The sequence below is a fragment of the Scyliorhinus canicula genome, chromosome 10 (genome assembly GCF_902713615.1).
Source record: "Scyliorhinus canicula chromosome 10, sScyCan1.1, whole genome shotgun sequence".
NCBI classification, from domain to species: Eukaryota; Metazoa; Chordata; class Chondrichthyes; order Carcharhiniformes; family Scyliorhinidae; genus Scyliorhinus; species Scyliorhinus canicula.
In genome coordinates, this window is record NC_052155.1 from 172,449,925 (window position 1) to 172,473,521 (window position 23,597).

The 23,597-nt window shown below is 43.1% G+C and overlaps 1 protein-coding gene across 6 annotated transcripts in view; it reads left to right on the forward strand.

Moving 5' to 3' along the window:
- LOC119972781 (arf-GAP with SH3 domain, ANK repeat and PH domain-containing protein 1-like) overlaps positions 1-23,597 on the forward strand; it is a 363,380-nt gene that overhangs the window by 335,733 nt on the left and 4,050 nt on the right. For all 6 annotated transcript variants that reach the window (XM_038810147.1, XM_038810150.1, XM_038810143.1 and 3 more), the window contains 3 exons: positions 939-1,003; positions 3,189-3,949; positions 15,525-15,647. In XM_038810147.1, the coding sequence (XP_038666075.1) occupies positions 939-1,003; positions 3,189-3,949; positions 15,525-15,647 (949 nt within the window). The remainder of the gene's footprint in view (positions 1-938; positions 1,004-3,188; positions 3,950-15,524; positions 15,648-23,597) is intronic.

Genomic DNA, 23,597 nt, shown 5'->3' on the forward strand with positions numbered 1-23,597 from the left:
CTTTCGTCAACATGTGGGCACTTGTGTTCAATCTGTCAATTATCCAGCTGCTCATCTTCACTACTTCATAATCTCAACTTCCAATTTCCAGAAGGATCCGTTTTGTGGGAAACTCAGTAAATGGCCAACTGTTCCCTGCAATTGAGGACGGCACAGTGGCACAGTGGTTAGCACTGCTGCCTCACAACGCCAAGGACCCAGGTTCGATCCCAGCTCCAGGTCACTGTCCATGTGGAGATTACACATTCTCCTTGTGTCTGCGTGGGTGTCACCCCACAACCCAAAGGTGTGCAGGGTCGGTGGATTGGCACGCTAAATTGCTCCTTAATTGGAAAAATGTTTAAAAACGGTTCCTTGCAAAAAACCTATCATTCACACTTTACATAGATTTTTTATCTGAGCTCAAGAAGTCCTGCGGAAAGGAAGCATCAAACAGTATAAATCCCCTCCACAATATGGTAATGCTACTTGCATTACATTGTAAACTGTAATTCTTTAGAGTATAGTGTTGTAAAGTTAACTGGATTCATATTCACACCTTTAAACATTCTCATTGTTAGCAGGAATTTATTGAACCAGATCATTTGCAAGTCATAGCCAGAGTTGTGCTTAGATGGTTCTGTTTGATTTGAAATGTGGCTTACTCTTCCTTATTGTCACCCAAAAAAAAATTACCTTGGCCTTTGCAGAGAAAAAAGAAGCATGTTTGCAATATATCTTGTTCATGTTAAGACATAGAGTTTGATAAATTTCATCATAAATATTTGACAATGTTATAAATGATAAGTATAGAAGAAATATTACTACCTATGGCTAGTGGGGCAATATAGAATGGAAGTGTCAAGGGTTTGTACATTTTTATTTTCATCTTGGAAGCATGCTTCATAGATAATTATCAATATTTAACTTATCATTGCCTTTCATTTGCTTATATACAGTACTGGAACTGGAACCACAAAAACTGCCTTAGGCCCACGAGTGCTTCCAAAACTACCTCAAAAAGGTACAGTTAAATATGTGCAAGTTAAGTTTGGCATTCAAATATTTAATCTTATAAATTAATGCTATATTGTAACATTTTCCATAATTGCCTCTTAAATTGGAACCTTTTTCACTGACATGTTATTTACTTTCCATTGTCGGCAAACTATCTGAAGTGCCTGCGGAATCTAGTCAATTAAAAGTTTTGCATCTGGCATGTGTCCAATGTCTCCTGAGGTGTGTAATGCTTTCCAAATGGTTCAGATTTTACATTTTTGAAAGAACATAAATACTCAAAGATGCTATGCGCATCATTATCTCAAATAAGATTGTCATTTTTTTTAAAATGAGCAATTGGACCACTAGAAAATTCTAAAGCCTTTGAGCACCAAGCTTCTTCCCCACACACTCATATTATGCCCTTGAAAGTAGCGTTTCTAATATGAAGACGCACAAATACAATTTAGTCTTATAAAATACCATCTTCCAGAATTTCCAACAAATGTTGCTTGCACAAACCTCCTATCTCTTGGGACCCTTGGACTTGTCTGTTTGTGGCTCACCATACTCTATAGCACATGCACAGAATCATAACAGATCTCCATGTTGTTGAGAACCCTGCGCCTTAGCCTTGCCACTTCCTACCAGCCCCCTCTCGAGCCAAAATGTTGTGGGCACACTCGAGTGCAGTCAGCCATCCATTGCACTACCTAGTCCAGCTTCTCTTTCCTCCCTATTGTATTTTGCCCCCTCCTTTCTAAGTGCTGCCAGATTCCTGCACCATGAATGATGACAGATCTCATTGTCTCCCTTTATAAAAGATAGTAAGAAGTCTTACAACACCAGGTTAAAGTCCAACAGGTTTGTTTCAAATTACTAGCTTGCAGAGCACTGCTCCTTCCTCGGGTGAATTATAAAAGATGGCAGATCAGGACTCTCTCCCTCCACAAAGTGGCTTGGAAAGTGGAAATAATACGAGAGCCCTGGAGTCCAGCACTGGCCATAAGAGCTAGCATTAAAATGTTAAGTTGACATTCAAATCCTGCCTACAACATAAAGGGAAAAACTATTATTTCCCAATTTTCTGCTAGGTCACTAAATTGTGCATTTCTTAGTAACAGAGCATCTCATCTCAGGAACTGTAACACTGTTTAAAATAATTAAGTTTTCTTTAAGTCAGGTGATATGGAGTGGCATGATGGTGGGTTTAGAAAGGTCCACATCCAGGAGTTGAAGGACAACTAGAGGAACTTGAGGGAAAGGGGGAAAAATAACCATATGAATTCTGTGGCTACAAGAGCATGTCAGAGGCTAGGACTCCTGCGACGGGTAACTCATTTCCTGACTCCCCAAAGTCTGTCCACTATCTATCCATGATCCTGAAGAAGGAGCCGTGCTCCGAAAGCTCGTGTTTGAAACAAACCTGTTGGACTTTAACCTGGTGTTGTAAGACTTCTTACTGCACTATCTATCTACAAGGCACATCAGGAGTATGAGAAGTTCTCCAGTTGTCTGGATGAGTGCAGCTCCAGTCAAGATACTTGACACCATCCAGGACAAATCAACCCGCTTAATTGGCAACCCATCCACAAACATTCACTCCCTGCACCACTAAAGCACAGTGTATACCCCCAATAAGATGCACTGCAGGAACTCACCAAGGCTCCTTAGGCAGCACCTTCCAAATTCACGATCACTACCATCTAGAAGGACAAGGGCAACAGATTCATGGGAACACTACCACTTGGAAGTTCCCTCCAAGCCATCCTGACTTGGAAATGCATTGCAGTTCCTTCATTGTTGCTGGGTCAAAACCCTGGAACTACTCCCTAATAACACTTGAATGTTGTCCACATAGACTGCAACAGTTCAAGAAGGCAGCTTACTACCACCTTCCCAAGCAGTTAGGGATGGGCAATATATGCTAGCGTAGCCAGCAAAGCTCACAGCCCCGAATGAATAAAAAAAGTATAACATATATGTTAAAGCAAAAGTTTTATATTTTGATTAGAACTGATTTTCATTTCATAGCAACAGTTTAATACTGTTTGTTTAATTACATTCCATTAATTTACATTTCATTTACGGAATGATTTCCATAAGCTCCATAATTGATACCTTTTCCTATAGGGTAGAAGATATTTTAGGATTAATTTAATTTTATAACTGCAGTGAGCACTTATTCTTCGTATCATCTCTACTTCTAGTGTCCCTGAGAAAGATTGATAGCATCCATCACAGTTCAGTGGATAAATCGAGTCCAGAGACCTTTCAGAAGCCGCATCTGGGAGACCTTCCCCAGAAGCCACATGTGGATGATCTTCCCCAGAAGCCGCACTCCGGAGATGTGCCCCAGAAACCACACCTTGGAGACTTGCCCCAGAAACCACACCTTGGAGACCTGCCCCAGAAACCGCACCTTGGAGACCTGCCCCAGAAACCGCACCTTGGAGACCTGCCCCAGAAACCGCACCTTGGAGACCTGCCCCAGAAGCCGCACCCGGGAGACTTGCCCCAGAAACCACACCTTGGAGACCTGCCCCAGAAGCCTCATCTAGGAGACCTGCCCCAGAAGCCTCATCTAGGAGATCTGCCCCAGAAGCCTCATCTAGGAGATCTGCCACAGAAGCCTCATCTAGGAGATCTGCCCCAGAAGCCTCATCTAGGAGACCTGCCCCAGAAGCCGCAATCGGGAGACCTGCCCCAGAAGCCTCATCTAGGAGACCTGCCCCAGAAGCCTAAAGATCTGCCACCGAAGCCACAGCCAGGAGAAATCCCTCAAAAACCACATGTAGAAGTCATCCAAAAGCCCCAGCCTGGGGAGGTATCTCAAAAACAACAGGCTCAAGAGATTTCTCCCAAGCCACAGACAGGAGACACACTGCAGAGACAACCATCCGAAGATGCAAATGGTTCACCACCCAGTCTTCCTGAGACCCCTGTGCCCCTACCTAGGAAGATAAATGCAGTAAGTGTGCTTTGTTCATGTTCAATTTAATCTGCAGTCATGAATTTAGGAAGGGAAAAAAATAAAGGTCAACTAAATTGGGGTGGGAGGACGGGGTGGCCAGCAAATGCTTACAGAGTGATCCGGGGTGGGCGTTGTGTACCCAGATTTTTGGAAGTTGGCAGGACAGGTTGAGAAAGTGATTTAAAAGGCATACAGGATCCTGAGCTTTATAACTATGACAAAGAATACAAAAGCCTGGAAGTTATAATGAATGATCATAACACATTCATTCGGATTCAGATGCAGTATTGTGTCCAATTCTGGCCACCGCATTTCAGGAAAGATGTAAAGGCTTTACCGAAGGTTCAGGAAAGATTTACCAGAATGGTTTGAGGGATGAGAGACTTCAGATACATGGATAGATTGGAGAAGTTGAGCTTGTTCTCCTTGGAGAAGAAGAGGTTGGGAGAAAATTTGACAGAAGTGCTCAGAATCCTGACTGGTCTGGAGAAGTGGATAGAGGGAAACGATAGGTGGAAAGCGAAAGAGGCAGGTTTTTAATTTGTTTGGCAGAAGAACCAAAGGTGGTGACTTGAGGAAAAGCTTTTTTAATGCAGCTTAACTTGGGATTTGAATGCATTGCCTGGGAGTGATGGAGACAGATCCAATTGTGACTTTCTAAGGAAATAGGTTAAGCACCTGAAGAGGAAAGATTTGCAGGGTAAAGGGCAGGGGAGTGTTGCTTTGGCAGAGAGCTGGTAGAGGCTCGATGAACCAAATGACTACCTTCTATGATGAAACCATTCTGTCAATCTATTCTTTGATTTATGTATGACCTCTTATGAAGGAAATAAGTTGTTCTTTCGTCTATAAGCAAAAAGTTAGTTCATCTTGAGTTATGAGGGAAAAATAATTAGGTCAAGATATTTTTAAGAACTTCACAGCATAAAGTCTTGTTGACCAGAGGCTTTGCTCCACTTTACCATATACAAAGCCTCGTTTGTTTCACTTGTTACCATCAGTACCCCACTATTGGTTCCCAACAACAAAGAATGTTTAAGCTTCTACAGTTTGACAAAATGTTGAAAATTTTCAAGTCCACTAAATGTTTGTGTAATTTGGTTTCGCTAAGTTTTGCTATTTTGATCAGTTCAGTTAAAAAAAAAGTTGCTTCTTGGGTGTGTCAATTCTCAAGTTTTAAAATCTACAGTCAATCTCAGTGATAGACATACAAAATACTTGGGCCAGATTTTTACTATCAAAGTGGGTAGTTGAAGTTGGGAAATTTCCTGGCTCGCTGCACTGTCTCAGGAAAATGTTCCCAAATGGCCCGTTTCTATTCTGATGGGGCAGCTGTTGGATAGAGTTGGCCCACCAAATCCGGGTATGGATTAGAGGTGGCCACACGCTGCCAAGAACCTGCCTCAGTTCTCTGGGAATTGTTTTGGTAAATATTAGTCCCTTCAACCTTTACCCCCTCTCCCCTGGCAGCCATCACCCACCCCTCATGCCCTACCCAAGCCAATCCTGCTCTCACACAACCCCATTGGTTCCTTGTACCCTGTATGCCATCTCATGTCCCTCATACCTACCAAGCCAACTCATGACTCCCACCCACCCCCATGCCCCTTATGGATCCTATGCAACCTATGCTCCTCACTCTTTGCCCTTACACCCTCCATACCAATGCACCCCAGTCCAACATGGGCAGACCACAGAAGCCAAGCTGGATATTATGGATGACAAAATTCTGTGTATCTATTGTAGACTCCACTATATTAAAAATACTTATTCATGAAAGCCAGTTCAATTAAATTAAATTCCCTCAATGACTAATCCAATCAAATTGTGAATTTACCCCCCCCCCCCACCCACTTTGTAATAATGAAGCAGTTAAGCATTAATAATGCTGTAATGATAGCATTTGGGGTTTGTGTATTGAAACTACTAGAATTTTGTTTTACTCACGAAGGAAGTCAGTTTTTTTTTAACAAATTTTATAGGGCAGAGATTTAAATAACTTGACAGATTGACAGTTCTGCATACTTTAATTGCCCTTCAAGCATTTACGCCTCCACCATAAAGTCATGGATCGTACATTGTACGAGGTCATTCGTACAGGTCATTCCTGCAGCAAAACTTGGATCTGCTTGTTCTGTGCACTGAGATCAAATAGCCCAGCCAAACTGTAATTTGTGCCTGTGTGCTTCACACATCACCCTCTTTTCCCTCAGAAAATGGGATCTGCTGGAAATGAGGGCAGAATTTCCGGTTGGGCCAAGGACACTACCCTCAGGAAATCCTACAGCAATGCCCTGGGATTGAGATTATTGGCGTCCAATAACCACAACGATCTTTCTTTGTACTAGGTATGACTCCAACCCAGTGGAGAATTTTTCAAAATTCTTTCATGGTATGTGGGCAAGGCCAGCATTTGTTGCCCATCCCTGACCAGCCCTAATTGCCCTTGTGAAAGTGATGATGAGCTAATTTTTTCTTACCTTGATTCACATTGACCAGTTTTGCTCAGGCTTCTTGATCTCACACTCTGCCAAATGCTGCCTTGGGTAAAGGGCAGTCACTCTCACCTCTGTGTTCAGTTCTTTTGTCCATGCTCAAAATGTTTTCATGATTCCATATGAAGTGCAAAAACAAATATTTTGGGACCTCTATCACACACCAGTGACTTGAAACCAAGCAAACTGTATAGGTTTTCTTGAGTAATGGAAGGTGACCTTGTTGACTCAGCCAATTCATCTGTACTGCAGTAGCACAAATGAGTGCAAGATACTGCCTTTTCAGGCTTATGTTGCTAATCCAGAAAATAAACTATAGCTGGAACTTTTCATTTTTCATCATCAATGGAAGAAAATATATCTTACAATTCACAGATCAACCTATAGGTGAGGATGGCTTCTTGCAAGGCTCATTGGGTGACATCGGCAAACTTCCCAGATTAGGGGCCAATGGAACCCTCTAGGTCAAAGCACTCCCCTTCTTGGACCAGACTGTGTTGGAAGCATTCCAAGATATCCCAAAGGGATCCCAAGAAATGGACCATTTTTCGTATATAACAGTGTTCCAAGTCAGTCCCATCCGTAGTATTGCTGAGACTCCTATGGGCTGATGAAAATCTTTTGGGTTGAACTAGCAAAACACATTAAAGCAACTATTTTGAAAACTTGCAGCAAAACTGGCAACAGTTTGTCTGGAACATTTTCATTAACAATCCGAGTACAATGTATTGGCTGCTCTTTCTTCATGTTTTTCTCCTTGCCGCTGCTCCTGAAAGCACTGACTCTTTTCTGGGATACAGCTTATACCTCCTCCAAGTGGCTATTGTTCATTGTGTGGACGTTCTTGACAAGTATTGGTAGGCTATTCAACTGCAGGTGCCAAGCCCGATCCTTTGCTTACGTATCTACTACACCAACACTTCATGCAGAATGCTAAGTGATGTTCAGCAGGAATATTGCTGATGCGCATTTAAGGCCTAGAGCATTACCGTACCAGTGTACTGCAAAACAATTACAGTATCAGTACACAGTAATGGTATATTACAGTCTCAGTGAACTGGTATCATATGGCATTACAGTATCACTGTACAGTAATAGTATAATACAGTACCAGTGTACTGCATTACAGTACCAATGTACCGTCCCAGTGCATTCAGATACCAGTGTACAGTGACACTATGTTACAGTCCATGTGTACTACAATTACAATGCATTACAGTATCCCAGTGTAACAGTAAATTACAGTATCAGTATACTGTAGCAGTATTGTACATTCCAGGTGTACTGTCCCAGTGCATTACAGCATCAGTATATAATACCAGCATATTTTTCTATGTTCTATTACAGTACCAATGTACAGTAACAGTATATTACAGTTCCACTATAGACTCAGTGCATTACAGTACCAGTGTACAGTAACAGTATATTATAGTACCAGTGTACAGTAACAGCACATTACAGTGCCAGTGTACATTACCAGTGGTTTGCAGTTTAAGTGTATTGTTTCAGTGTATTACAGTACCAGTGTACAGATCCAGTACAGTACCAGTGTACAATAGCAGTATTTTACATACTGGTGTACAGTAACAATACATTACAGCATGAGTAGGGGCAGCACAGTGGTGCAGTGGTTAGCACTGCTGCCTCGCAGCGCCGAGGTCCCAGGTTCGGTCCCGGCTCTGGGTCACTGGCCATGTGGAGTTTGCATATTATCCCCGTGTTTGCGTGGATTTTGCCCCCACAACCTAAAGATATGCAGGGTAGGTGGATTCGACACGCTAAATTGCCCCTTAATTGGAAAAAAAGAATTGGATACTCTAAATTTATTTTAAAAAATATTACAGCACTAGTGTGCAGTTTCAGTACATTAGAGAATCACTGTACTAAAACAGTATATTACAGTACCAGTGTGCAGTCCCAGTGTATTATAGTATAAGTTTACAGTCCCATTGCATGACAGTACCAGTGTACACTATCAGTGTTTTGCAGTATAAGTGTATGGTCCCAGTGTATTACACTGTCAGTGTATAGAACCAGTACATTACAGTACTAATGTACAAAACAGCATTTTAGAGTAGCAGTATACAGTAACAGTATATTACAGTACCCGTGCACAGTCCCAGTGCATTGCAGTTGAAGTATATTGTCCCAGTGTATTACAGTACCAATGTACAATAAATATGTTAGTGCCAGTGTACAATTACATGGGCAGCACGGTAGCATGGTGGTTAGCATAAATGCTTCACAGCTCCAGGGTCCCAGGTTCGATTCCCGACTGGGTCACTGTGTGTGGAGTCTGCACGTCCTCCCCGCGTGTGCGTGGGTTTCCTCCGGGTGCTCCGGTTTCCTCCCACAGTTCAAAGATGTGCGGGTTAGGTGGATTGGCCATGCTAAATTGCCCGTAGTGTCCTAAAAAGTAAGGTTAAGGGGGGGTTGTTGGGTTATGGGTATAGGGTGGATACGTGGGTTTGAGTAGGGTGATCATTGCTCGGCACAACATCGAGGGCCGAAGGGCCTGTTCTGTGCTGTACTGTTCTACGAATGCTCCTGTTATTCTAACTGAAGCTGAAACTACCTTGGCACTGAATGGTGATTGATCTTATATACTTTCTAGTCTGCGTATTTCCGCTGCTCATAAATTAACTTGCTGAGCCATTGGGGAAGCTGTATGCAAATTAACTATTTTTGGGTTCATCAAATAGACTGACTATTAAAAAATCAAAAGTGCATTTCAATAGTGCCTTTCAGTCGTCCATTTCAAGCATCGAATGTCGAGATCAAATTTTTCCAGATCACATTTGGCACATATTTTGTTTCAATTCTTCAGTGTCCACTTCAGAGAAGTATTCCTCACCCTGCCATTTCCATTACCAAAAGGATTCTTTGGCAGGGTTTCTCAGAATTATGTTACATGTATGTAATAAAGCACTTGACTGAAATTTGCATGTTCACATCATGTTGTATGGCAAACAAAGGGAAAATGTTGATTAATAAAAGCCATACCTAATTCATGAACTGTGAATTAATAAATTGCTTCCCTCTATCCAGCAACTTCTAACTTTGAAATGGACTTGTACATTTTCTGTGTCCAGTTCAATTATGAAAGTTTCCTTGAAATTCACATCAAATATGCAGCAGGTTGATAGCTCCCTCTTATTACCAGTTTGCAGGAAACTTAAATCCTAGACAAGGTTTTAGTCTAATAACTTAATCATGTCCACCACTATGGCCTCAGCTTTTCATTGAAGCGACAAAAAAAACTTAATCATGAGTTATGATTAAATTTCAACTTCTGGTTGTACATTGCTACAAGTCAGTGAATAAAGGGGTTGGATTTTTTGTGCTGATAGTATTTCCTTTAATAAATTTTAAAACTATTGATAATCAGTGGTATAACATCCTTCTTCAAATCTCAGTCTCTGCTGAATATACAACAGATGAACAAAACCATATTTGAACCACTAATGGCATCATTTCAGTTCAGGCCAAAATATTAAATTTGTTTTTTTTAAAATCTACCTGCAGCAACTCCCTTCTGTGAAGAGAAATATATAGGATGCTACTCCCTTAATCTTCCCTGCTGTTTACAATGCTTGGTTCAGTAGGACCAAGGGAGCTGTTCCAAGGATGGCAAAGGATGAAGCTAATAATAATCTTCTGTAATTCAGGAGAAAATCCTCAATATAGTATTTTTTACATCTTAAATTGTGTTCAATCTACTTATCATAGAATCACAGAATCCCAACAGTGCAGAAGAAGGCCATTCAGCCCATCGAGTCTGTACAACCAGAAGTTGAAATTTAATCATGACATGCTATTAAGTTTTTTGTTGCCAAAATGAAAAGCTGAGGCCATAGTGGTGGACATGAGTAAGTTTGAAAGAAGGGTTGATGAGGAAAATCAACAATTAATGATTGGGTGATACCAATAATACATTGTCTTCTTCGCCCATTGGAAGAAATGAAGAAAGCGCTTCAGTTCAAAATTGAGTACCAAACTGGTGCACACGGGCGGCACAGAAGCACTTTCTTCACAGCGCCAGGGACCTGGGTTCAATTCCCGGTTTGTGCCACTGTCTGTGTGGAATCTGCACATTCTCTCCATGTCTGCGTGAGTTTCGTCCGGGTGGGTGCTCTGGTTTCCTCCCACAGTCCAAAGATGTGCAGGTTAGGTAGATTGGTCACGCTAAATTGCCCCGTAGTCTCCAAAAGTTAAGTTGAGTTACGGGGATAGGGTGGAGGTTTGGGCTTAGTTAGGGTGCACTTTCCAAGGGTCGATGCAGACTCTATGGGCCGAATGTTCTCCTTCTGCACTGCAAATTCTATGAAATCTACTCTGCCAGCTTTGTAGGACTAGAGTACACAGTGTCGAAAACAGGCCAGCGGCCACGTCTTTGACCTTTTTCATCTATGTTAATTTTTTTTGTTGAAAATAACACCATATGCCAAAAGTGCTCATAAAGCTGCATTTTGACATAATTACGTCACAAGAACTGATTTTATATGTTGATGTATTTTTTTTTAATGTATTGTATCACAAACATGTTTCAAAACAGATTACAGCAAATAAACACCCCGGGAAACATACTTCCCAACCATCAACTATACAATTTTTGCAGATTTTTTCCCTTTCTCACCCCCGACCCCTGCGCGACGAACAGCCCCTCACACAGTCACAAACACCCCCCACCTTTTCTCAAACCCCTCTGCAGAGCCCCTTAACTCATACTTTATCTTCTCCAACCGCAGGAAGTCGTACAGGTCACCCAAACAAGCCGCAACCCCCGGTGGCGATGCCAACTGCCACTCCAGCAAAATTCGCCGCCATGCAATCAGAGAGGCAAAGGCCACGACATCGACCTTCCTTCTCTTCATGACTCTGGCTTCTCTGAAATCCCAAATATCGCCGCCACAGCATCCGGGTCCTCCTCCTCCACTATCCTGGCTAAGATTGCGAACACTACCGCCCAGAATCTTCCCAGTTTTTTGGAACCCTAAAACATGTGCACGTGATTCACTGGCCCCCTCCCACACCTCTCGCACTGATCTGATGTTTACATTTTCAATTATAACGTTTCAATTATAACCATACGAATGCCAGAGGTATGCAATATGGATATATAACAGGATTAGTCAATGTTGTGATATCACTTTAAGAGAATATGCCAAGTGTGTGTGTGGGTGTGTTGTATGTGTTGTGCAATGCTTGAAGAACAGAAATATGCTACATTGGAAGACGTCAGTTAGCTTATTTAGGGGCTGGTATAGCTCAGTGGGCTAGACAGCTGGTTTGTAATGCAGAACAAGGCCAGCAACGAGGGTTCAATTCCCGTACCAGCTGAGAATTCTGAATTCTCCCTCTGTGTACTCGAACAGGCGCCGGAATGTGGCGACTAGGGGCTTTTCACAGAAACTTCTACTTGTGACAATAAAAGATTATTATTATTATGGTTCCATGCTTGTAAACCTCAATGGCCTGAATTTTACACATCCCCAGCAGATTTTGAAATGGGAGGGAGAATAACACCACCACCCACCCCCTTGCCTCAAAACACAGAGATTCAAAATGCAGAATCCCCCGCCTCAGTCTGGACATGGTTTTACGGTGGGGCAGACAGAACCTCGGTGGGAGGGGGGATTGGACCCTAGCCCTTATTAAGGCCCTTAAGTGGCTAATCAAGAGTCTTTTCCCACCCAATCTCAAGTTTCAGCCTGGTGGACAAACTATGACAGGGTGGAAAATACAGAAAGCTCTTGTCCTCGATCTCTGGAGACGTGTGGGCGAAGCGCCTCCATCGGAAGGCCCCTTCTGATTGGGAGCGTTCCCCCTCACAAAAGGAGACCACCGGACCTCCCTCCTGAACCTTTCCCCCAACACTGAGAGCACCTCCTTGCAACCACCATCAAGATATATTTTACCCTCCCCGGGACCCCTGCCGATCACCTTGACACTGGCTCCTTCCATTTAATCTCGGGAGCGCTGATGGAGTATCTCTTCCGGCCACTGCAACGCTGTGCCTGGATGGGCTGGAGAGCTGTCGCTTAATCTGGTTGCTCTCCAAGCTGGGGACTTAGTTCCAAATGAGGACAGAAGTCCTGCTTGTTGCCTCTCAATATTAGAGTATGAAATGACAGCAGGTCTGTCGGAGTTGGCAAGGATGTTCTCCCTGCAACTCTTTGGATGGCACATGCTCAAATTCAGGCCCAGTAGTCAGAGTCCATTACGTGAACATTATAACCAAAGCATAAGTTTTCTATTTTCACAAAAAAAGGAATAAAATCGTTCAAGTTCTGGTGAAAACCCCTGTAAAATAAAACAGAATTTGTCCTATTCAGTCCACATGTACTATCACATAACAGGTAGATTTTAGAAAAATATTGGGAGCATGAAAAATAATCTCCCAAACCAATTTTAAATCCAGCCGTCTAATTTAACAAAATGTAATGATTTGGTCACCGAAAGCCAATCATTTTTGATTGCCAGTATAACTTGTCAATGCAGGAAGTATATAGCACAGTACAGGCCATTCAGCTCATGACGTTGTGCCGACCATTTATCCTAATCTAAGATCAACCTGACCTACACCCCTTCAACTTACTGCTGTCCATGTGCCTGTCCAAGAGTCACTTAAATGCCCTAATGACTCTGACTCCACCACCTCCGCTGGCAGTGCATTCCACGCACCCACCACACTCTGTGTAAAGAACCTACTTCTGACATCTCTCCTATACCTTCCTCCAATCACTTTAAAATGATGTCCCCTCGTGACAGCCATTTCCGCCCTGGGCAAAAGTCTCTAGCTATCCGCTCTATCTATGCCTCTCGTCACCTTGTACACCTCTATCATGTCACCTGTCTTCCTTCTTCGCGCCAGTGAGAAAAGCCCTAGCTCCCTCAAACTTTCTTCATAAGACATGTCCTCCAGTCCAGGCAGCATCCTGGTAAATCTCCTTTTCACCCTCTCCAAAGCATTCACATCCTTCCTATAATGAGGCGACCAGAACTGGACACGATATTCCAAGTGTGGTCGAACCAGGGTTTTATGAAGCTGCAGCAAAACCTCGCGGCTCTTGAGCTCAATCCCCCTGTTAATGAAAGCCAACACACCGTACGCCTTTTTAACAACCCTATCAACCTGGGTGGCAACTTTGAGGGATCTGTATATGCGGATCCCAAGATCCCTCTGTTCCTCCACACTTCCAAGAATCCTGCCTTTAATCCTCTATTCAGCATTCAAATTCGACCGTCCAAAATTAATCACTTCACATTTATCTGGGTTGAACTCCATCTGCCACTTCTCAGCTCAGCTCTGCAACAGCCCTCAACACTATCTACAACTCCACCAACCTTCATGTCATCGGCAAACTTACTAACCCACCCTTCCACTTCCTCACCCAAGTCATTTATAAAAACTACAAAGAGCAGAGCCAAGCAAAGTAATTTTGCTATTGTACAAACCTTAGTATGTCAGTGTCGAATTCCCAGGATATTTCTAATGCTCTGGGCCAAATTGCAGAAGAATTTCGCAAAAGAATTTCGAGGTTTTTTGACTCCTGATGTAATGTTAGTTTATATTGTCGCTAAAATTTGGATCTGGGAGTGCCTGGTTCCATGAAATGATTACATGATTTCAAAGTGATATCAGATTATTCAAAAGCTTTTGTTTGGGAGGAGGGGAAGTGTCTGTGTCAAAGCAGTCCTTATTTTTTTATCTTGCATACTTCAGGGGTTATCAAACAACACTGGCTTCCAATGGATTCAGCTCCAGTAGGCTTCCAGTAAACTATTTGGATTGACATTTTTGATGTTGGTCATTTGGATAGGTCTGCAGATGATCACAAAGTAATGTTAGTTTATATTGTCGCTAAACATGGATCTGGGAGTGCCTGGTTCCATGAAATGATTACATGATTTCAAAATGATATCAGATTATTCAAAAGCTTTTGTTTGGGAGGAGGGGAAGTGTCTGTGTCAAAGCAGTACTTATTTTTTTATCTTGCATACTTCAGGGGTTATCAAACAACACTGTCTTCCAATGGATTCAGCTCCAGTAGGCTTCCAGTAAACTATTTGGATTGACATGTTTGATGTTGGTCATTTGGATAGGTCTACAGATGATCACAAAGTAGAAAGCACACACTCCCCTACGGGCAGCTTTCAATCCAAAACTGGCATTGTGAGTAGAGCACTGTGCAGCTTTTAAAGTTTTGTTTAACAGAGTAGCAGACCTTGCTGCTTCCGTTAAATTTCAAATTAACCTTGACAGTTTTGAGTAGTGCATCAACTGATGAACTGTTAAAATCACTACTGAACTGTTAAAATCACTACTGCACTATTCAAACTTTCAGCACTTTTAGAGACTATTTCCAAAGCAAAGGATTATGGGTAGCACGGTGGTGCAGTGGTTAGCACTGCTGCCTCATGGCTTCCAGGACCCGGGTTCGATCCCAGCCCCGAGTCACTGTCCATGTGGAGGTTGCACATTCTTCCCGTGTCTGCATGGGCCTCACCCCCACAACCCAAAAGGAAGTGCAGGGTAGGTGAATTGGCCACACTATTGCCCTTAATTGGGAAAAAAAGAATTAGGTACGCTAAATTATAAAAAAGCGAAGCAAAATATTATTACCCTATTTTCCCCTTTTTTTTCATCTTTGAGAGTCCATCACAAACTAATCAATAAAACCACCTTGACTGGTTTAATTTAAATGACGTTTGGCAAAACAGATTTCATGCTTCGAACTTCAAGATTTTACAAATAAATTCCACCATTTTTTGTCTGAATAGATAGTCCTTGTTAAAAAATTTATAGATCATAAATTATATTGACATATGATCTGTTTACCAACACAAGTTACACTGTTGTAGTCATATTAATTTTATATTTAATGTGAAAATGGTAAAACTAGGAAGTTAATATTTCAATAAAAAGTGTAATTTATGACGGTACTGCAAAAATCTTCAAAACCTTTATATTATTCATGTTGCCCTGTTCCATAAATTTTATGTTTCTATGCTTAAACGTAAAAATCAGTTGCTATGTTTGTCTGGAATCTTAATAAACAAAGTTTCTCTTAAAGGCAAAGAACAAAATACGCAGAGTAAAAACCATATATGATTGCCAAGCAGACAATGAAGATGAACTTACCTTTATTGAGGGGGAGGTGATTGTTGTGACAGGTGAAGAGGACCAGGAGTGGTGGGTAAGTGCCTGAAGTGCAATAGTTTTAGAATGTTCAATTTGGAAATTTTTTCATCAACATTTTAAGCAATTAAAATTGTGATTTTTTTTTTTTACTTTGCTGGCATTACCGATATTTGTCACTTTGAGAAGGTGGTAGCGAGCTGCTGCCTTGAATCATTTGGTGCAGGTACACCCACGGTACTAGTTGTTTGGTTCAGTACAACTATGGTTTACTAGGCTTTCAGCAGGTAGTTACGCCACAAAACAGCTTCCTGCTAACGAGGGGGAGTAGCACTTCAACTGATGTGCAGAGTAAACCCCAGACAGCATGCAGCTATGCCACTGCACAGACCAGCTCCGCGATTCGGGGGTGTCGAACTGGCCAGGCTCCTGGATGCCTGTTCTCCCAAGGGTGTCGTAGGGTCAGCCACAAGGCAGCCAGTGTCGCCTAGGAAGCGAGGGAGTATGTCCAAGAGGACCACCCCCAGTGCCGCAAGAAAATCATTGATGCCCACCGGGCTGCATGGGTGAGTTCGCCCTTTTGGCTCTGGTCCCACCTGCCATCCCCGGGCACCCACCCCCAATTACCCTGTGCCTGGCACTTCTGCCTCCAGCACAACACTGCGATGTGCCCCGGCACACTACGACACTAGTGTTCCAGCACACCCTGGAACCCACCAGCTCACCCCGCCCATACCTGGCAGTGGTGCCCACACCTGTCCCCTGCCATGCCACCCCCCTGTGTCCCTGCAGGAGAAGTTGGCGCACAATCGGCGGGAAATGGCCAAGATGGGTGGCGGATTGCTGGACCTCAGGATCCTACCTCCTACGAGGAACGAGCCTGGAGCCTGAACTCAAGCCCTGGAATGATCCCGAGGCATAGAAATTCAGGGCGCCAGGAGCAGGTATCCTCCTTCTCCACATCGTGCTAAGTACGTAAGGACATGGCACAGGTGCCGCACCATCCCTTTTTAAAATGGAGCCTCCTCGGCATATGCTGTCCAACAACAGTTCGAAAGCCCAGCGATGTCTGTACATCTTCGGCCATCGCAGGACTCCCCCTCTGGATCCCTCCCTGACCTGATGGGCGGCTGGGTCCTTAGGGTATGGGGCAGGGGCCTTGCACATGGGCCGCAGCCTCGGGGCTCTGTCAGCGCTGCTGCTACTGCCTTCTCTGGCGCATGGCTTGCCAGCAGCATCTTGAGGGCAGCTCCCGCGGGATCTGCAATATCATCCACAATGTTATATCTGTAAGGAATCGGAGAGGATGAGAGACTGGCAATCAGCTATAGCTTCCATCCCGGAGCCGGGGGTCCGTCTGGCCTCCCCCACCCTCACATCCCCTGCCATCCCTCATGGTGCCATCCAACATGCCCTGCACAAACACCGCCAGCCGCAACAGGGACCCCTGGGCAATGGACCCCAGACCCTGTACACCAGACACCCACTGGAAACTTTACCTGGGCTGGGTGCTGGTTCCCTCCCTGATCCACAAACCCACCCTATTTCGCGGGAGTGTCCCCAGTTCTGTGGTCCAGCGCTTGGGGTTTGGAATGTTGGCTGCTGCCTCTGGAGTTCAGGCCTCACAGTCTATTGGGATAACTGCCTGTGTCACATTCTCCCCGTGTTTGCGTGGGGTCCGCCCCCACAACGCAAAAGATGTGCAGGGTAGGTGGATTGGCCACGCTAAATTGCCCCTTAATTGGAAAAAATGAATTTGGGTACTCTATATTTAATTTTTAAAAAGATAACTGCCTGTGTCATGCTCTGTGCACTCACGGGAATCCACTTCGTAGCTGTGAAGTGCTCACATTACTAGAATTGCCAGTTCCCTGTTAGCGTTAGCCTTCAGTCGGGCGGAATGGTGATGCAGTGGTTAGCACTGCTGCCTCACGGCGCTGAGGTCCCAGGTTCAATCCTGGCCCTGAGTCACTGTCTGTGGAGTTTGAACATTCTCTCCGTGTTTGCGTGGGTCTCACTCCCACAACCAAAAGATATGCAGGCTATGTGGATTGGCCACGCTAAATTGTCCCTTAATTGGATACTCTAAATTCAGCTGTGTGGCCAGCGGCCACCATGGTCAGTGGGAGTTAAAGTGACATTCATCATATTACCATGGATGGGGCTCAGTGACGGGACAGTCTGGTAACAGCTGGAACTGCCCCCATTATGGGTATACACGATCCGGGGGGGTGGGGTGGCATGCTGGGCTCGTGGGTATACACCATCCGGGGGTGGGGGGGGTGGCATGCTGGTCTAGCGGGCACTAGACCACCATCCTCTCAGCCCCAGGGTGACCGATGGCGGTCCATGCCCCTGATCATGCCCCCAACCGGGCTGACTGCCAGATTTTGACAATGGCTACTCACTTCCCTAGATCCCCACAGCAGCCATTGCGCTGGTTTCACGTTTTTATATAGATGTACCGAATGGCGTCCGTGTGACTGCTTGCTGGGCCGTGAGGCCGTTCGATAGGGGTCCTTCCGTTAATAGTATGGAGATTGGACTTAATTGGTGATTATTGGTTTCTTGTGCACCCAGTGGGATCCAGACTGGCCAATGTGAGCAGACCGGTTAGATCGGAAACCGATCGGCACCTGGCCTGGTTCCCGATTTCGGCCTCACCCGTGATCTAATCCGCTTGCTCGTTCTTGCGCCAATCCGCTTGCTCGTTCTTGCGCCTGGTGCCTCAAGGCCCGTAGATTGCACCCTTTGTCTGGAGCCGGAAATGTATTCACTTTCAAAGATTTTAAACCTCCAAATACTTGAACTCTGACTGTGTCTATATCAATTTCATCTAATCTTTCACACTCCTCTTCTCGAGTGCAATGTCTGTATCCTCCCACACTTTGTGAAACAGACACAAAGTATTTATTAAGAACATAACCTACTTTCTTTGCCTCCTTTATGAACTTCACTCTTTATTTAGTTATCCCTTGCTCTTTATTTGTTTATTGAAGAATCTTTGTGTTTTCCTTGATTTTACTTGCCAGTACTTTGCATGTTCTTCCTTTGCTTTCCTAATTTCCTTTTTAATTTTGCCTCTATACTTTTAAACATTTCTCAGTTTTCTGTAGTATTGAGCCCTTGTATCTGTCTTAATATTTCCTTTTATTCTTTACAATCTACTTTAAGCTCTTGACATACAGGGGGCTCTAGATTTATTAGTCCTACCCCTTTTTCTTTAAGGGAACATCTCTGAACGCTCACCATCTGTTCTTTGAATGTCTCCCACTGATCCGGCACTGATTTACTTCAAGTACCTGTTGCCAGTCCACTTAGCTAAATCACAACTCAGCTTAGTAAAATTATCTTTTCTCAAATTGAGAACTTTATTCTTGATCTATCTTTGTACTTTTGCATGATTATCCTAAATCTAATTGAATTTGAATCACTTCCACAGAAGTGCTCCCCACTGATAATGCATCCCACATACTCAGTTTAATTCCCTCAAACGTAGTCCAAAATAACTCCCTGCCTTGTTGGGCTTACTACAGAGTAGATAAAATGTTCTGAATACATTTTTTAAATTCTGCTCTCTTTGTGCCATTCACACGAATTCTATTGCAAGTAATGTCGGGGCAGTTCAAAAGCCCTACTTTTGCTGCCCTAATATTTCTGTACCTCAGGGTTTTGCCCACATTTTTGCTCTTCTATCTCTCTCTCTGACTGGGTGTCTATAGTCGCATTCGTTCCACACAAGTGGCAAACAATGACCATCTCCACCCAGAGAGAATCTTATCCAACCTTTTCTTCAATGGCATTACCATTGCCATATCACCCATAGTCAACATCCTGGGACTTGCCATTAACCAAGAACTAAATTGGGCCAATCATATAAACACTGGCTGCAAGAGCACACCACCTGAAAGTTCCCTTCCACCAACATACGATACTGACTTGGAGCTATATCCCCTTCCTTCCACTGTCATTGGATATAAAAACCTGGATCTCCCTGTTATGGCAGCGGTGTTTCCAGAACCCCAAAATGTATGATGGAGTTCCTTTAATGCTTTAATCCTTTAATGGATTGTTAGTTTTTGAAGCACATGGCTTGTTCTCCAGATGTGGTATTACAATTATGGACTTGTGGGTTTTTAAACACAAAACAATGTTCATTCCATGAATTCAACTTAACCTTTTAAATAAACATTGGATCACTTAACACCCCTTACTTCAAAGATAACCCCGAAAATAATACAACACTAAATAATCCCTCAACATGTTCCTTCAAACCTCCAAAAGACTTCACCTTTAACAACAGACATGAGGTTACATTCAATATACTTATAGTCGTTGGATTTTCAGACATCAACAGACCAGTTCTGTGTTTTCTTCTTGCAGCTTTTTGCAAAACACACAAACACTCCCAGCTTTCTCCTCAAACCTGAAACCAAAAGCAGAAGTGAGCTCAGCTCAGCTCCCCCCACCCTCTGACATCACTTCAGTAATATGAGCTGCCCAATTTCTTAAAGGTACATTGCTTAAACATCCATTTCTTAAAGGTACTCTCACATGACATTCCTCCCAGCACTCTGGGGTTATGTGCAAGATGGCTCACCACCACTTTCTCAAGGGTTATTAGGGATGGGCAACAAATGCTGCCCTTGCCAATGATGTCCATATCCCATGAAAGAATAACAAAATACACTTCCTTCCATTTGATTGCCTTTTGCTTTGTTCTTCTCCAAATTTTGAATAGGCCACTCTGCCCCTCATTTTATTCTTCCGTTCAATAGGATCATGGCTGATTGAATTGCAACCTCAACTCCACATTCCCACCTGCCCCCAGAACCTCTGCCCCCCCACCCCCTTGCTTATCAAAAATCTATCTACCTCTGCTTTAAAAATATTCACTGCCTTTTTTGAGGAAAAGAGTTCCAAAGACGCGTGATCTTCGGAAAGAAATTCTCCTCATCTCTGTCTTAAATGGATGACTCCTTATGTTTAAACAGTGACCCTCTAGTTCTAGATCCTTCCACAAGAGAAAACATCTTTTCCACAGCAGCCTCTCAAGGCTCCTCAGGATCTTGCATGTTTCAATGAGGTCACCTAGCCTGTCCAAACTCTTCTCAAAAGACAACCCACCCATTCCAGGCATTAGGTCTCGTAAACCTTCCTTCCAATGCATTTACTTCCTTCCTTAAATAAGGCCAATACTATACACAGTACTTCAGATGTGTTCTCACCAATATCCTATATAACTGAAGCATAACCTCCATTTTGTATTCAATTCCCCTTGCAATAAGCAATAGCATTCTATTAGCTTTTCCAATTAATTGCTGTAGCTTCACATTAACCTTTTGCAATTCATGCACTAAGACACCTAGATCCCTCTACACCTCTGAGTTCTGCAGTCCCTCTCACCATTTAGATAATGTGTTTTTTTATGCTTCCTGCCAAAATAGACAATTTCACATTTCCCCACACTGTACCCCATTTTTCAGATCTTTGCCCACTCACTTAATCTGTCTTATCTTTTTGTAGCCTCCTTAATGATCTCTTCACAACTTGATACCTTTGTGTCATCAGCAAATTTCATAACCATACCTTTGGTCCCTTCATCAAAGTCATTTATATAAATTGTAAAACGTTGAAGCCTGAGAACTGATCCCTGTGGCACACCAATCGTTAAATCTTGTCAACTGGAAAAGTACCCATTTATGCCTACTCTCTGTTTCCTGTTAGCTAGTCAATACCAATTTGTTATCCCCTATTACACCTTGAACTTTTATTTTCTGCGCAAACCTTTGATGTGGCACCTTATCAAGTGCCTTCTGGAAATCTAAGTACAGTACATCCACCATTCCCCCTTATCCACAGAACATATTACTTCTTCAAAGCAGTCTAATAAATTGGTTAAACACAATTTCCCTTGTGACTACCAGATTACTTTGAATTTTTCTAATTGCCCTGCTATAACATACTGAATAATAGCTTCTTACATTTTCCCAATTTTTTGTCTTTCATTTCTGACTTTTATCCTTCTGAATCTATTCTGAGATTGTTGTACAAGGTAATGTCCGCCCAGCCAGAAACAGGACTTTCTCTCATTTGAAGGAATTCCATGAATCAGTTTTCATTGATGAGCTGCCAACCTGCTCCGCAGGTCTACTATTCTCTGGGAAAGTATTCATCTCCTAACTCTAACATAGTTCTGCTCTTATTCCTAACCTATTCGGTTGGAAAAATTAGTTTACACAATTATAGTCTCGTCTATTAAAACCTTGATCAAATCACTCCCAACGTCTGCATTTCTCCCAAGTATGCAGATAGGAGCCTATTTGATGCTTTAAACTGCGTGTTTATTTATGACTCTCCCTTGAATACTTTCAAAGATCCCAATATCACCCATCATACGAGCTGAGCAAAATTAGACCCTGTAATCTAGCTGCAGCTTTTCCAGGGGAAATGGTATGATTTGTGAAATGTCTGTAAATGTACTCCAGCACCCTATTTCAAGAGTAAGAAATGTCCGTCTTTTATTTATGGAATTCTGCCCATTGAAACATTTTTCCGACCCCATACGCTCCATTAATTTATCATTATTATCAACAAGCACTGGCCCACTCCTGTCTACAAACGCCTCCTGTCTTCCCCCTCTCAGCCGGAGCCACAATACGTTTTGCTATTTTGAAGCTGCTGTCGAGTGGCTAGAATGTAAGCTGAAGATATGGGGGAACCTATCCTTCTACCACCCTTACCACGGCATCAACGGCTTTAACCCAGCAGCTCCCGGATGGACGACAACTAAAATGGCTTAAGCTGCATCCTCCTTCAGCCCAGGGACATAGATAGATTGATTGATGACGATGATATTTCTGACCCCGATGCTCCTAATCCATGTTTTTTTAAAAGCATTTTCTGTTTCTATAATTGTACAGGGTTTTTGTGTGTCCGTTGATATTTCAAAATATCATGGCTTAGGCCATCTTCAGTCTCAACTTTGAACCTTGTTCTCTGGGTAACATCTCCGACTAACTAATGGGAGGTGGCAATCTGGTGATGTTTCACTCATTTGCACCAATGAGTGTTGTTATGATCACCACAACGGCCTGTTGTAAAGCAGAGCCAATCATTCCACCCCTACAGGAGGGGTGCCTGAAAAGATCAAAAAAATGAATTTTTATTTACTTTGTTGATACTGGACCACTTGTTAAAATTAGAGAGCTTAAAACACGTGAGAAAAGGACATTGTATTTTTAACTGTGAGTGGTTATACATTAAAGCCTCTGATAATGCCCAGGAATTTCTTTCATCTTAGTTTCAGTGGGGTTACAAAGTGGCTGGTGAAAGTCACTTTTTCCAGTGAGAAAAGTACAGCAGTTGATTCAGATATATATGTTTTATATATATATATATATATATATATTTTTTCAAGGAATGTGGGCATTGGTGGAATGCCAGACTTTGTTGCACAACGTTAAGTGTCCTTGAGTTGGTGGTGGTGAGTTAAAACCAGGCCACATTGGAAAATAGTTTGCAAAACACTGCCATAGTCCTTCACTTGACTTTGCCTGTACGTAATCCAGCAAGATCATGTTCGGTTGTTTGTATGGGTTTCGCTCTGTATTATGTGCTCTAACTCAGGGGCGCGACCCACGGGCGGGTGTTGGGAGGGTTGCCGAGACTTCCGTCGCGGCGATCGCGCACAAGAGCCGTAGCAGCCAGCTTTGAATAATGCCAGCTGCGAGCGGCCTTCAAAATGGCCAGGAACAGACTCGATGGACCGAATGGCCTGCTTCGCACTGTAGGGATTCTATGAATAGATGCAAACTCTTTCAGCAGGCAATAGCTATTAGTAATTCTGAATCTAAGCACAACAGACAAATTAATAAAACTAATTCAAATATAAATGTTATTTTGTGTAACTTTGTAATGAATCGCTGTACTTTTTAAAGAAAGAGCATTCAGTTTACCATGGAGGCAAACAATGTTTCTTCCCTGTTCACATGCCAGCTAAGGTTGA